The sequence below is a fragment of the Doryrhamphus excisus genome, chromosome 6 (genome assembly GCF_030265055.1).
Source record: "Doryrhamphus excisus isolate RoL2022-K1 chromosome 6, RoL_Dexc_1.0, whole genome shotgun sequence".
NCBI classification, from domain to species: Eukaryota; Metazoa; Chordata; class Actinopteri; order Syngnathiformes; family Syngnathidae; genus Doryrhamphus; species Doryrhamphus excisus.
Window position 1 is genome coordinate 22,762,549 of NC_080471.1, and position 14,103 is coordinate 22,776,651.

The 14,103-nt window shown below is 37.6% G+C and overlaps 1 protein-coding gene across 11 annotated transcripts in view; it reads left to right on the forward strand.

The window, feature by feature from the left end:
* Window positions 1–14,103, forward strand: part of LOC131131273 (serine/threonine-protein kinase BRSK2-like) — a 217,397-nt gene that overhangs the window by 187,502 nt on the left and 15,792 nt on the right. For 8 of the 11 annotated variants that reach the window (XM_058075838.1, XM_058075834.1, XM_058075835.1 and 5 more), the window contains 6 exons: window positions 96–127; window positions 1,986–2,150; window positions 3,619–3,716; window positions 5,774–5,924; window positions 6,125–6,190; window positions 13,151–13,211. In XM_058075838.1, the coding sequence (XP_057931821.1) occupies window positions 96–127; window positions 1,986–2,150; window positions 3,619–3,716; window positions 5,774–5,924; window positions 6,125–6,190; window positions 13,151–13,211 (573 nt within the window). The remainder of the gene's footprint in view (window positions 1–95; window positions 128–1,985; window positions 2,151–3,618; window positions 3,717–5,773; window positions 5,925–6,124; window positions 6,191–13,150; window positions 13,212–14,103) is intronic. The other 3 variants (XM_058075837.1, XM_058075844.1, XM_058075845.1) reach the window with 1 other exon arrangement.

Sequence of the window (14,103 nt, forward strand, 5' to 3'; positions counted from 1 at the left end):
CTCATTTAGTTTGAATGCTAAAAGTAAAAGTTATTAAAAGTTAAATGTATCGCCGTATTTCTAACATGTAGTCTTTCTTTCTTTTTATGTTCCAGCTAGAACAGATCCAGAAGCACACGTGGTACATGTAAGTATATCCCACCATGTTGTTATCCTTAGGGGGGGGGGGGGGCTACCACGTGATAAACGACTTTGGGTTTTGTCCGTGCACATTGGTGCAAGCCACAACTCCTCTGAGGGATGTGGGGGTAAATTGGTGGTGCTTGGAAAAAAAAGATATTGAGCATGTGATTTACTGCAGGGAAGAAAGGGGGCCTACCTATTGGGGATGGGGGGAGGGGGGTCACTCTTTTTTTTATGTCACTTTTTGTGACTCTTTGAAATAACATTTTGAGGTGTATGTAGTAATGTGTATTCACTGTGAGTTATTGTCTGTCATCCAATCAGATAGTGGCTGTTAAATCAACAGTTAGAGCCAGTGTCTCAAATAAAGGCTGGATACATTGAAAACGAACAAAAACATGTTTTTTAAAATAATATTTAATATAATATTAATATAATATAATATAATATTTTAATATAAATCAACAGTTAGAGCCAGTGTCTAAAATAAAGGCTGGATACATTGAAAACAAACAAAAACATTCTTTTTTAAATAATATTTAATATAATATTAATATAATATATTTTAATATAACATAATATTTAATATTTTAATATAACATAATATTTAATATTTTTTTATTATTTTTTTCTTCTTAATTTATTTCAGACATGCATACTATGTTACATTAATGTTTCTCACATATACATTTACAATACAATACGCTTACACTTACACTTACACTTACATATCTATTTATGTACTTACATATATACACACATATATACATATACATGCATACACATATTCATACATATAGTACATACACACATATATATATATATATATATATATATATATATATATATATATATATATATATATATATATATATATATATATATATATATATATATATATATATATATATATATACATATGTACATATATACACACATGCATACATACACAACACCTCGTTACTACACATGTCTGAAAAGGAGCAGGAAGAAGCAAAGCTTATTAAATCCTACCCCTTCTCCACGCCAGAGCAGTTACCAATTCAATAAGTGATTTTTTTTCACACATATAATCACAGAATCTTACATAAGACAAAACAACACAACAACAAAATTTTGCATATTTGGGCTACACGCTGGACGAGTGGTTAGCACACAGGCCACACAGCTAGGAGACCCGGGTTCGATTCCACCCTCGGCCATGTCTGTGTGGAGTTTCCATGTTCTCCCCGTGCATGCGTGGGTTTTCTCCGGGTACTCCGGTTTCCTCCCACATTCCAAAAACATGCTAGGTTAATTAGCGACTCCAAATTGTCCATAGGTATGAATGTGAGTGTGAATGGTTGTTTGTCTATATGTGCCCTGTGATTGGCTGGGATAGGCTCCAGCACACCCATGACCCTGGTTTGGATAACCGGTAGAAATTGAATGAATGAAAAATGTAGGGTAAGATGAATGTGGGAAGTTCTGTCTTTTTGTCAAGGTCACATTATTCTACAATTATACAGCAGATGATCACATTATACAATATAATGTAAGTATGTACTATATATAATCTTATTATATCCTGAACAGATTAAGAGAGTGTAATAAATGGGTTGGTAATTAACTTTAGCTAAAACATCCTCTGTTGACCTGAAACTAATTGTTATCATTTCACATGAGTATATATTCCATATTCATCCATTATTTGAATTTTTTTATTGGAAGCAAGAAGAGATAGAATGCAAACTCATAACTCAACTTTTGGAGATAATGACCATTGGGATAAGATGTTGCAATATGTGGTAAATATGTATTTCCCTTTTCTTTCCAAAGTCAGTAGGATCGTACCATATCACCTCATTGTGTTGCCTTCCCAGAGGGGGTAAGAACGAGCCGGAGCCTGAGCAGCCTGCGCCGAGGAAGGTGACCATCCGCAGCCTCCCGTCTGCAGATGACATCGACCCAGACGTCCTGGACAGCATGCACTCTCTGGGCTGCTTCAGAGACAAGAACAAGCTGCTGAAAGACCTGCTCTCAGATGAGTGAGTGCACTGGGAAAGCTTAACCGCGGCTTGTGGAGGGGGGAAAAAAGAAGGCAAAGAGAAATAGATGAAAAAAGTAAAAGGGGGTGATGAAATGGGAAACAATAAAAAGTGATCTACACCGACAGCTATGGGTTCTTTTTCGCTCTTATGAAATCTTGCGCAGCTGTCACTTTCCATGTCGGAATCCATGGATCACTTTGCAGTTACCACCACACGTTCCCACTGGATGCTCCCCTCCTCCCAGTTCATAATGAACCATGAGGGTCACATTATTTGTGTTCCTTTGCTAATACTTGTTTTTATAACATGAAGGAAAATACATTTCTGGGGATCACAATAGATGCTGGAAGCCTCATGGGCTAATAACTATAAAAGCAATCTTCACTCGCTAAATGTACTGCAAAAAAGGCCAGTAAGGATAATTCATAATGCCGCCTACAGAGAACATACTAACTCCTTATTTCTGAAATCACAAATACTTCAACTTGCTGATATAGTTCATCTGCAAACAGCTAAAATAATGCATAAGGCTAAAAATAACCAATTAGCTATATATATATCACTATATTGACACTTACTATGGTACCCACTATGGCATTGGATGCTCATGTCACCTCGTACTTTGGTATGTGAGTAAAGTAAACTAAAGTAAACTAAAGTCAATTTAATTTAATTTAATTTAATTTAATTTAATTTAATTTAATTTAATTTAATTTAATTTAATTTAATTTAATTTAATTTAATTTAATTTAATTTAATTTAATTTAATTTAATTTAATTACTAAACAACACTTTTAACTATATTAGGAAAGCAGGAAGTGAACAAATGTAATAGTTATTGATTGTAAAAGTACCAGATGGAGGGGTAGGATTTACTAAGCTTTGCTTCTTCCTACTCCTTTTGGACATGTGGAACTGTGAACTGATTATGGGATGCACTCAATTGTAATCTGATGCATGTTCAAATGAAATAAAACCATTACCATTACCAGGATAAACAATAATACACGCCAATGGCAGTGTTGCTTATACTAGCCTCACATCCCACCTTCCCCAAGATAGCATTACTATCCTCCATTCTCTCTCAGGAGTGACCAGTAATGGTGCAAGACACAGGAAAATGCGCTGTCTGGATTCCTTTCCCCTCCTTCATTGGAGCTGAAGATGCAGGTTCTTGTCTCTTTGCCTCCTGCTGCTCTGCAGTCGGCTTTTATTATGGAAGGCCAAACTCCAGCTGCTCTGCATTGCAAAGATTGGCCCACAGGCGAACTAGATATCAGCCTTTCCATACTTCGTCCAAAACTTTCGATACATCTCTATCCTGTAGTATGTAGGTGCACAACATCATAAACGCATCTTCATTTTCTGGAGCAGGAATTAGTTTGAATCGTTTTTTTTTTTTTACTTTATCTGCATTGGTTTGTTTAGCTGACCACCTCCTTTTTAATGCCCCCCCTCCCTGCAGTGACAACCAAGAAAAGATGATCTACTTTCTGTTACTGGACCGTAAGGAGAGGTACCCCAGTCAAGAGGACCAGAACCTTCCCCCTCGCAACGAGATCGGTGAGGCTCAGACACAAAAGACAAGCGGTGATAAATCATGTATTTCTACCGAATATGAAAGAGGAAAAAGATGCTTTAACAATTCCATGCTCGGTTATGTTCTACTGCAGTTTTTTAAGATAAGACTACTTGAGCTACACTTTTACATTTCCCTGCTGTAGAAACTGATACACTTGTCTGAATTTACATCAGCCCCCCGCACTGCTGGAATGGCTCAACACTAGATAGGCGACTAAAGCACAAATTGTAAACATCTGTCACACACACACACACAACAACAAAAAAAATATTCATCGTCGTTTATCCAAGTTAATTGTTTCCTGTGATAAGTAAATTCATGCCAAATTAAGGATTCCTTATTTATAAATCTAATATTTTTATATGTAACATGAATAGAGCCCTCTAGACAAGAAATAACAACCCTATAGTCACATTTACACTCTTTTTACCCACAATATTAGTCAAAATAAACGGAAAATAAGCCATTTCAGCGATAAATAAGACATGTTGGGTGCAAAGTAAGCTTAGTCGGAGACAGACTTGACGTAACGTTGGGGGTTCAGAGTTGGGTTTTAGCTTGACGTGGGTTATGGACACAACAGTTCTGGATTTTTGTGCCTGATGTATAATAATCCAAACCTGGCTTGTGTGTCTCACCGTAACGTACAGTAATATTACCGCCACCTAGTGACCATAGTAGAATACTACTTATCATCCCAAAATGTTGAATGCATCTTCTGGATGCCTTGTATTTGTATCTAAGTTCATTTAGACATTTTTATGTTTGGAAATGCTTAATTTTGGCAAAAAAAAATTAAACTTTACTTAAAGTTTAAAGTTTTTTTTTTACTAATAATAGGTCATATTCAACCCTGAAACAACATGATTTATTTGTTTTTTTCCAAGTTAATTGTTTCCTGTGATAAGTAAATTTATGCCAAATTAAGGATTCCTTATTTATAAATCTAATATTTTTATATGTAACATGAATAGAGCCCTCTAGACATGAAATAACAACCCTATAGTCACCTTTACACTCTTTTTACCCACTATAGTAGTCAAATTAAATGGAAAATAAGCCATTTCAGCGATAAATAAGACATGTTGGGTGCAAAGCAAGCTTAGTCGGAGACAGATTTGACGTAACGTCAGGGGTTCAGAGTTGGGTTTTAGCTTGACGTGGGTTATGGACACAAGAGTTCTGGATTTTTGTGCCTGATGCAAAATAATTCAAACCTGGCTTGTGTGTCTCACCGCAACGTACAGTAACATTACCTCCGCCTAGTGACCATAGTAGAATACTACAAATCATTCAAAAATGTTGAATGCATCTTCTGGATGCCTTGTATTTGTATCTAAGTTCATTTAGACATTTTTATGTTTGAAAATGCTAATACTTTTTTACTAATTACTAATAATAGGTCATATTCAACCCTGAAACAATATAATTTATTTATGTTTTTTATGTTTTTTACCTGGGTATCCTAGCTGTGAGGCCTGCATGCTAACCACTCGCCTAAAGATCATTAATTACACATAATTCCTCAGTAGTGTACATACACTGAGCTACATAGAGTTCATTTATTATATTATATGTTACCGATATACAAACATTGAAAATGTTTATGCCAAAATCAATGCAGCCGAAGTCGAGTCAACATATTGAAAAGGTTTCAGCAATGGATGCATTTTCTAATTCATCATGAAATAATAGTTTAAGAAACGAAAGTGTTTAAAACATGCATTTCTCTAATGGAGTTCATGACACAAAGAAAAGCTGGCTTATTTTTGAAAGGATAACTTTTTTTTTAAGCGCAAAGTGGCGAGGGATTACTGTGTAATATTTGATATAAATACACAGTATACAAAGTCTAAGAGGTCGGGCAACGGCCATGAAGCTAATAAGAATTGTTAATTAGTGACATTTTGATGATTGGACTCACCTCAATGAATGTGATATTATTGATATTAAATGACTAATATAGTAAATATCAATGCAATTAGCCATAAATATCACTCCAACAAGTTTTAATGTGATCCGACTCTTTGATAAACAGATCCTCCAAAGAAGCGTGTGGACTCCCCCATGCTGAACCGACACGGCAAACGGAGACCAGAGAGGAAGTCCATGGAGGTCCTCAGCGTCACAGATGGGGGCTCGCCTGTGCCGGCGAGAAGAGCCATCGACATGACCCAACATGGCCAACGGTACGCATATAACACCACGAGTATGTTTGCTGCTTCTGACATGACATTTCCGAGGTCATAGGTCAAATCAACTCATTGATATTGGATCTAAGATGTTTAGGGTCGCTGAGGTGTTTTTGGTGAACACTTCCAACACTTGGAGGGGGGGGGGGTTGCAAACATCTGACCATCTCCTCGCTTTCTGTCCTATCTCACTGTAGTAAGTCAGTGTACAGTAAAAGCTTGGATATTCCTGTTGGCAGAAAAAAATGCAGCAAAGAAGAAAGGTATTCACTTCTTACACTCTCCCCCTTTTTTTTTTTTACCCCCTGTCCTATACCTCTCTTGCAAGGACACGCTCAAGGTCACAGAAAGATGCAGAAGAGTCAACCATTTTGGTGCAAACCTTGTGAATCGACAGTCTAAGATGAATTATCAGCGCCTAAATTCATTGATAATCACTTTTTTCACATCGAGTGCATCACTTTTTTTTTTTTTTTCGAGATGCGGAATCTTGCTTCTATTTCAGACGCCGCTGTCCGAGCCAAAACCCCCGCAAGGCACAGCAAGACTGATTTAAAATCTATTTGCACGTCTTATTTCCGCCACCGGTACAGTACATCATGGCAGCACATATTTCTACTAGGTGGCGTTGACGTTTTTGACAGCAGGCAAGGTGGAATGCGCGTTAACGTGATGAGCTTAATGACACACCTCTCCTTTGCAGTGTGGGGGGAGTAATATAATATTACTAAAAAATAGACATTTGTGAACTCTTCCCAAAATGTCGGATATATATTAATAACTCCTTACTGGAGCGGTTTGGCTGCAAGAGTGCATCATGGATTCACATCGTGCCGCTTTAAACTTCCATCCGTAAGACACTTTGGATGGTTCGGCTCCCACTTTTTTTTAGCTGTCCATCTTTGAATTCCATGTTAAGATTCATCTGCTCATTTCATCCCCTCTGCTCCGCTCCATCATCCCTTCAGGGCATCCAAGTCTTTATTTAAACGCAGTGCTGGTACGAGTTGCTCTAATACAACTCAAGTAGTTTATATAATTATATTCAATAAGGCAATAAAGATCATTACAGCCAATCACAGAGCACATATAGACAAACAACCATTCACACTCACATTCATACCTATGGACAATTTGGAGTCGCTAATTAACCTAGCATGTTTTTGGAATGTGGGAGGAAACCGGAGTACCCGGAGAAAACCCACGCATGCACGGGGAGAACATGCAAACTCCACACAGAGATGGAATTGAACACGGGTATCATAGCTGTGAGGCCTACGTGCTAACCACTCGACCGCCATGCAGCCTAAAGATCATTAGTGACCCATAATTCCTCAATAGTGTACATACACTGAGCTACATAGAGTTCATTTATTATATTATATGTTACCGATATACAAATATTAAAAATGTTTATGCCAAAATCAATGCAGCCGAATTCGAGCCAACATATTGAAAAGCTTTCAGCAATGGACGCATTTTCTAATTCATCATGAAATAATCGTTTAAGAAACGGAAGTGTTTAAAACATGCATTTCTCTAATGGAGTTCATGACACAAAGAAAAGCTGGCTTATTTGTCCACATAACTAGCCGCTACAAGTGAAAGGATAACTTCTGTTCGAGATGTAGGCATGTGTAAAATCGAGAAAGCGACGTTACACGATCGACCCAAACGACCTTGGTGATTGCGATCCACATAATGGCCACCCCTGATCGAGATTATGAACGTCCAAACTTATTCAATTTTTTAAAAATATCTTTTTAATCTTATAAAAAAAAAAGTTTTATATGTCATATATAATTTCAAGCTTTTTGGTATTATTAGCTATTGATGTCAACATTTCAGCTCATTTACTAATGTAGGTTAATATTTTATTTCTACAATATGATGCGGACCAATAAAAAATGAGCACTTTGGAAGATTTAAGTAAATAAAATTGGTGATTTGTATTTATTTTTTAAATATCTTTTTTTTTAAAAAGTTTTATATGTCATATATAATTTCAAGCTTTTTGGTATTATTAGCTATTGATGTCAACATTTCAGCTTATTTACTATTGTAGGTTAATATTTTATTTCTAAAATATAATACAGATCAATAAAAAATGAGCACTTTGGAAGATTTTTAAGTAAATAAAATTGGTGATTTGTATTTATTTTTTAAATATCTTGAAAAAAATGTATATGTCATATATAATTTCAAGTTTTTTGGTATTATTAGCTATTGAGGTCAACATTTCAGCTTATTTACTATTGTAGGTTAATATTTTATTTCTACAATATGATGCGGACCAATTAAAAATGAGCACTTTGGAAGATTTAAGTAAATAAAATTATAGTACATTAATTATCTTTAATTAATGTACTATAATTTGGGGAATTGTCATGGCAATATTTGATAACTAAAATCAAACACATTTGTCCATATATTGTATTTCAGCTGTAAACAAACTTGCTGCATCTTTCTTTATTTCTGTAGTTTTATTCCCTCCATTCAAATGTCAACTATGTGCTCCCTCCAGCCTTTTTTTATAACTCCTGTCAGTCTCACTCACTCAGTCTCTTTTCCACCCTTCGTGCCGCTCATCCGCAGTCCCTGTCACCCCTCCCACCCCCCATGTTAGTGTAGAATCGCTCCACTAATGTAGAAATGCGGCTAGATTTTCCCTGTCTGCCGTCTATCCGTGCTGCCGATTTGGTTGCTAGTTTTATACGCCGCTGCTTCTGCGACTCCAAATCAAATGTCTGCGGCTATAAATCTCTCTCCCGCTTCTTGTGTTTTATTGCTCTGCGGCAGATAGCGGCCGTAGTGAAATGTGTTGTTAAGGAGAGAACTGTGAAGCTACATTTTAAACTTTATCTGCCTGTTCTCTGAACCCGAGTCGGCGTTATTATGCCCCGATGACAGACTGGTAGGACTAAAGCTATCAGGTAGCGTGACATTGATGTGCTGTTGTGGCGATGTCGCACAGAAATACACACACGGATGACAGTTGTGTTTCTTCTAAGTATGTCGAGTGGGCATTTAAAGCAAGAAATCCCACTGCTTTCATTTAAAATCCTAACAGCATGCAAAGAGAAATGAGGGCAGGTTAATGATATGGAAATTAAATATGAAAAAGTGCTACAGTGTGAGGAGTAGCATATTAAATCTTTTTTTTTTTTTTTTTTTTTCTGGGCTTGACAGATCCGCTTTCATCACTCGATTTGATTGAAACGACTTGAGTTCCAGCGAGTAGTCATGATAAGTCCTAAGGTTGATGCTACTTATTGACTCTAATGTGTTTTAGATACTGAAATGCAGCACATGTACGACAGATCTGTTGAGAAGAAGCTGCAGGGATCTTATTACATCTTCAAACTGGAGGAGCTGAACTGTGGATATTAATTTAGTGCATCATCAGGGAGTTTCTCCAGACTCGGGAAAGGAAATTGCTTTAAAGAGCGTGTTGATTGATACGGCAATCTGCTTCACAGAGAGGAAATCAACCGCTGAAGCGGAGTCAAAGAAAAAGCTCACAGGGCTTCGGCTTCCATTATATTTTCTTTCGGGTTTTGTTTTTCGCTCCATACCCTCGTCTCAGACCCTTTTGGAGTAACTCCATCTCGGCACCCAGATGGGGATCGGGATGAGTATTCAAAATGTGGGCGCTCGTTTAGCACCAAAATGAGGTACCAATACTGTTTTGGAGCCGATTAGCTTTTGGGTCTGGTTACTACTGTTAATGTTAGCATTAACGCCATTATAAAACCGGGTATCTGTGACAAAAAAAAACACATGCAACTACATCAAACTTGTTCCAAAGTACACTTAAAGGACATAGAAATTGAATACATGAATACTAATATACTAATATACTATATACCAGGGGTCTCAAACAAGCGGCCCAGGACACTAGTTTGAGGCCCCCGCCTTGATATGAAAGTTTAATGTTAGTGCGGCCCACGCAAGTTTGATATGGATGCTGTATGGTATCATGTACCCAGAAAAAATTATTACGTTTGATTCATGTTCATGTTAAAGGTTAAATAACTGTTAATAGTTATCCTCCCTATCCGTGTGGAAGTGGTAAGTTTTTGGGCTATTTAAGTTTAAAGGAAATAACTTGAAGGCTACCGTTTAGGTCGCTAGCTGTCTAGTTTGCGAGTTAGCATGTGTCTCAAGACCCTGCAGTTGCACTCGCTAAATGTACTGCAAAAAAGGCCAGTAAGGATAATTCATAATGCCGCTTACAGAGAACATACTAACGCCTGATTTCTAAAATCACAAATACTTCAACTTGCTGATATAGTTCATCTTCAAACAGCTAAAATAATGCATAAGGCTAAAAAAAACTAAAGTAAAGTAAAGTAAACTAAAGTAAACGAAAGTAGAGTAAACTAAAATAAAAAAAAATAAATATTATAAAATAAAATAAAATAAAATTCCCCCGAAAAATTAAATTAAATTAAATTAAATTAAATTAAATTAAATTAAATTAAATTAAATTAAATTAAATTAAATTAAATTAAATTAAATTAAATTAAATTAAATTAAATTAAATTAAATTAAATTAAATTAAATTAAATTAAATTAAGTTAGGAAAGCAGGAAGTGAACAAATGTAACAGTTACTGATTGTAAAAGTACCAGATGGAGGGGTAGGATTTAATAAGCTTTGCTTCTTCCTACTCCTTTTGGACATGTGGAACTGGGAACTGATTATGGGATGCACTCAATTGTAATCTGATGCATGTTCAAATGAAATAAAACCATTACCATTACCAATGTAAGAGGCATATTATAGTATTCAGTAAATAGGCATGGGTGCATCCATTGTTGCATGTATGGGGTCTTGGAGCCCTTGGAACAGTCACTCCAATGATGCTGTAGTCCAGCATCTTCCTGAAACAAGAGGATGTCTCTGATAGAGCATCAGTGTGCAGCATCGCCATCTGTATTATTCGCTCTACGGACCTCCTGGTTCAACACTAACAGATGCAGACTATGTTGAACAATATGGTCATAATGGACCGAGGGGGCTGACACGAGGGGCGCACAAGCTATTTGGCCGCGTCTCAGTGGACCGTGTGCCTTCAATGTAAACTGTGTGTCTGCTCGCGTACGAGTCCACGTGCTCTCAGCGTCGCCTACGCTCATGTGTAATCAGTGAGAATATTGTAAAAATAACTTGAGTGGGAGTTGTGTCTTTTCACTGTAGCAGTTACCGTCTTATTTTTATGTCTCACGGGGGGAGATTTTTCTTCATGCAGTTATGATTTAGAACAGGGGTCTCACACTCAATTTACCCTGGGGCCTCTGGAGCTAGGGTCTGGGCAACGCTGGGCCACATCAAGTTTTACGCATTTATTAAAAACTGAAAAATATACAAACTTTTTCAGTGCTTTGGTTCCGATTTTCTACAATAAAAGCTCTGATAAAACATTCCACTTTTCTCAAATATCTTCATTTTATTTTTCTGCACAAAATAAGATGAAAAATAAATAAACAAATCAAGAATAAAGAAAATCAATCAATCAGTAATAAATAAATATAATAATAATAATAATAATAATAATAATAAAACGGCAAATAATAAAAACTTAAGAAACCACATATAGTTGGTGGGTAGACAAATTATTTTTTTCACATTAAAATGAACAAAGCATTATTAGAGCCCTGTAGACATGACAAAACACAACTATAGTCACATTTATACTCTTTTTATTTACAACATATTGCGCAACTGCAGGGTCTTGAGACACATGCTAACTCGCTAACTAGAGAGCTAGCGACCTAAACGGTAGCCTTCAAGTTATTTTTCTTTAAACTTAAATAGCCAAAAACTTACCACTTCCACACGGATAGGGAGGATAACTATTAACAGTTATTTAACCTTTAACATGAACATTAATCATTCATTCATTCATTCATTCATTCATTCATTTTCTACCGCTTTTTCCTCACGAGGGTCGCGGGGGGTGCTGGAGCCTATCCCAGCTGTCTTCGGGCGAGAGGCGGGGTACACCCTGGACTGGTCGCCAGCCAATCACAGGGCACATATAGACAAACAACCATTCACACTCACATTCATACCTATGGACAATTTGGAGTCGCCAATTAACCTAGCCTGTTTTTGGAATGTGGGAGGAAACCGGAGTACCCGGAGAAAACCCACGCATGCACGGGGAGAACATGCAAACTCCACACAGAGATGTGCCGAGGGTGGGAATTGAACCCTGGTCTCCTAGCTGTGAGGTCTGCGCGCTAACCACTCGACCGCCGTGCCGCCCATGAACATTAATCAAACGTAATAATTTTTCTGGGTACATGATACCATACAGCATCCATATCAAACTTCCGTGGCCCGCACTAACTTTCATATCAAGGCGGGGGCCTCAAACTTGTGTCCTGCGGACCACATTTGGCCCGCGGGCTGCATATTTGAGACCCCTGATTTAGAAGGTTCGATTTACTTACAACGTAAGTAGTTTTAGGTCCATTTAATGAATTCACACATTTTGTGAGATCCCGATGGGAAAACTCTCATTTGACGGTTCTCTTCATTTTGAAATCCCGGGGCCCGGGCCCACATGTTGGCACAAGGAGGGGTGCCTTAATGGAATGAATGTTAAAAATGAGCAGTGTTGAGACAGCGAGCAGCTGGTGTTGACAGGCACTGTTTGTGTGTCTGTGTGTATATGATGGAGACAGATTGTCCTCTGATTGTTCATTTCGGAGCTTGGCTCGGCTCACAATATTATTGACAGCATCTGCATGGAAACGGAAAATGAATGACACACCACCAAATGCCCTACTTCATCCCCCCCCCCCCCCCCCCCCACCTTCAAGATATCTGCTACTGATCTCGTGCAAAGAGTTGACATGTTTTATTTATTAGCGAAGTGCAGACTGAGAAAAAAAAAAAAAAAGCTAATTTGAATGCTAATGTGTGGAAAAGGCGCTGATAGATTTCCAGGTGAGCGTGTAGTCAAATCAACAGTGATTGCTGGGAGTCACTGTTAAATACCGTGTGTGTGTATGTGTACTACGTGCTTTAGTGTTTCCACCCTCCAAGTATCCGCCTGGTATCCGCCATATGCTCTAGTGCTTCCCGCCGCAAAACATCTGACCTCCAAGCTTCTGACCCCGTGCCTGCATTTAAGCATGTAACAGCGTCACATGATCAGCCCGCCAAACCCGACTGCTTCTTACCTTGTGTGTCTTTTTCCTGTGCTCCAGGTCACGGTCCATTAGCGGAGCCTCCTCAGGCCTCACCACCAGCCCGCTCAGCAGCCCCCGGGTAGGTCGCCACCTTCCGTGCACTTAGAGATGCAGACATACTATATGTGACATTACACCTTTTGGCCTACTTCTCTATGGAAAGACTATAAAACTACTGCTGATCTCATCTTCTTGCTGTTGTAGCGTGTCAGCAAGAGATGATAAAGACGGTCATTAGGGCTCCGATGCAGTACCTTGTGACCTTTAGTACAACATTCAAGCAATATTACTGCAAATGGGACTTTTGGTTTGCACTCTAATTAGATATAATACATGAGCTGCATTAGAAATATGTGCTTTCAAATGAATGATGCAACAGTTCTATGCCTTTATTCATATTAGAGGTGCATGATAATTATATATTACATTATATTACAGATGAATCCCATTGCATTAAAAATAGCCTATATAATGAATCATTTAAAATAATCGTGTTGTATGGGGGTGGGCAAATCAAGCGCCCCTTTTTCACTTGTAAACAAACAGTCACTGTGACATTTTGCATGCTAGTTGTACCAAATGTTCTGCAATGATGAGAAAAAAAAACTGAAATGCTCTCTGAGATCATCACACATCATGTCGGCTACTCGGGGCATGTGCCCGAATACAGTGTACCTTGCTGGGCTATGCCAGATAACTCCTAAGGCTCTATACTCTGGTTCTCCTCTGGCTGTATACTGAGGAATTTTCAGTGGACTTTATTTTTTTTTCTCTTTTTCTTTTTTTCCAATAAAGGCCTTTAAAGGGTTAAAAACAGCAAAAATATATCTAAATATAATATATTTTTTTCCATTTTCTTAATTATAAAAAATCTTTGCATGACTATCATTTATCATTTTCACGGCAATGCCATGGAATAATATAATAATCATATTCAGCACAATATTGGGCATTTCTATTTACTGTATGCG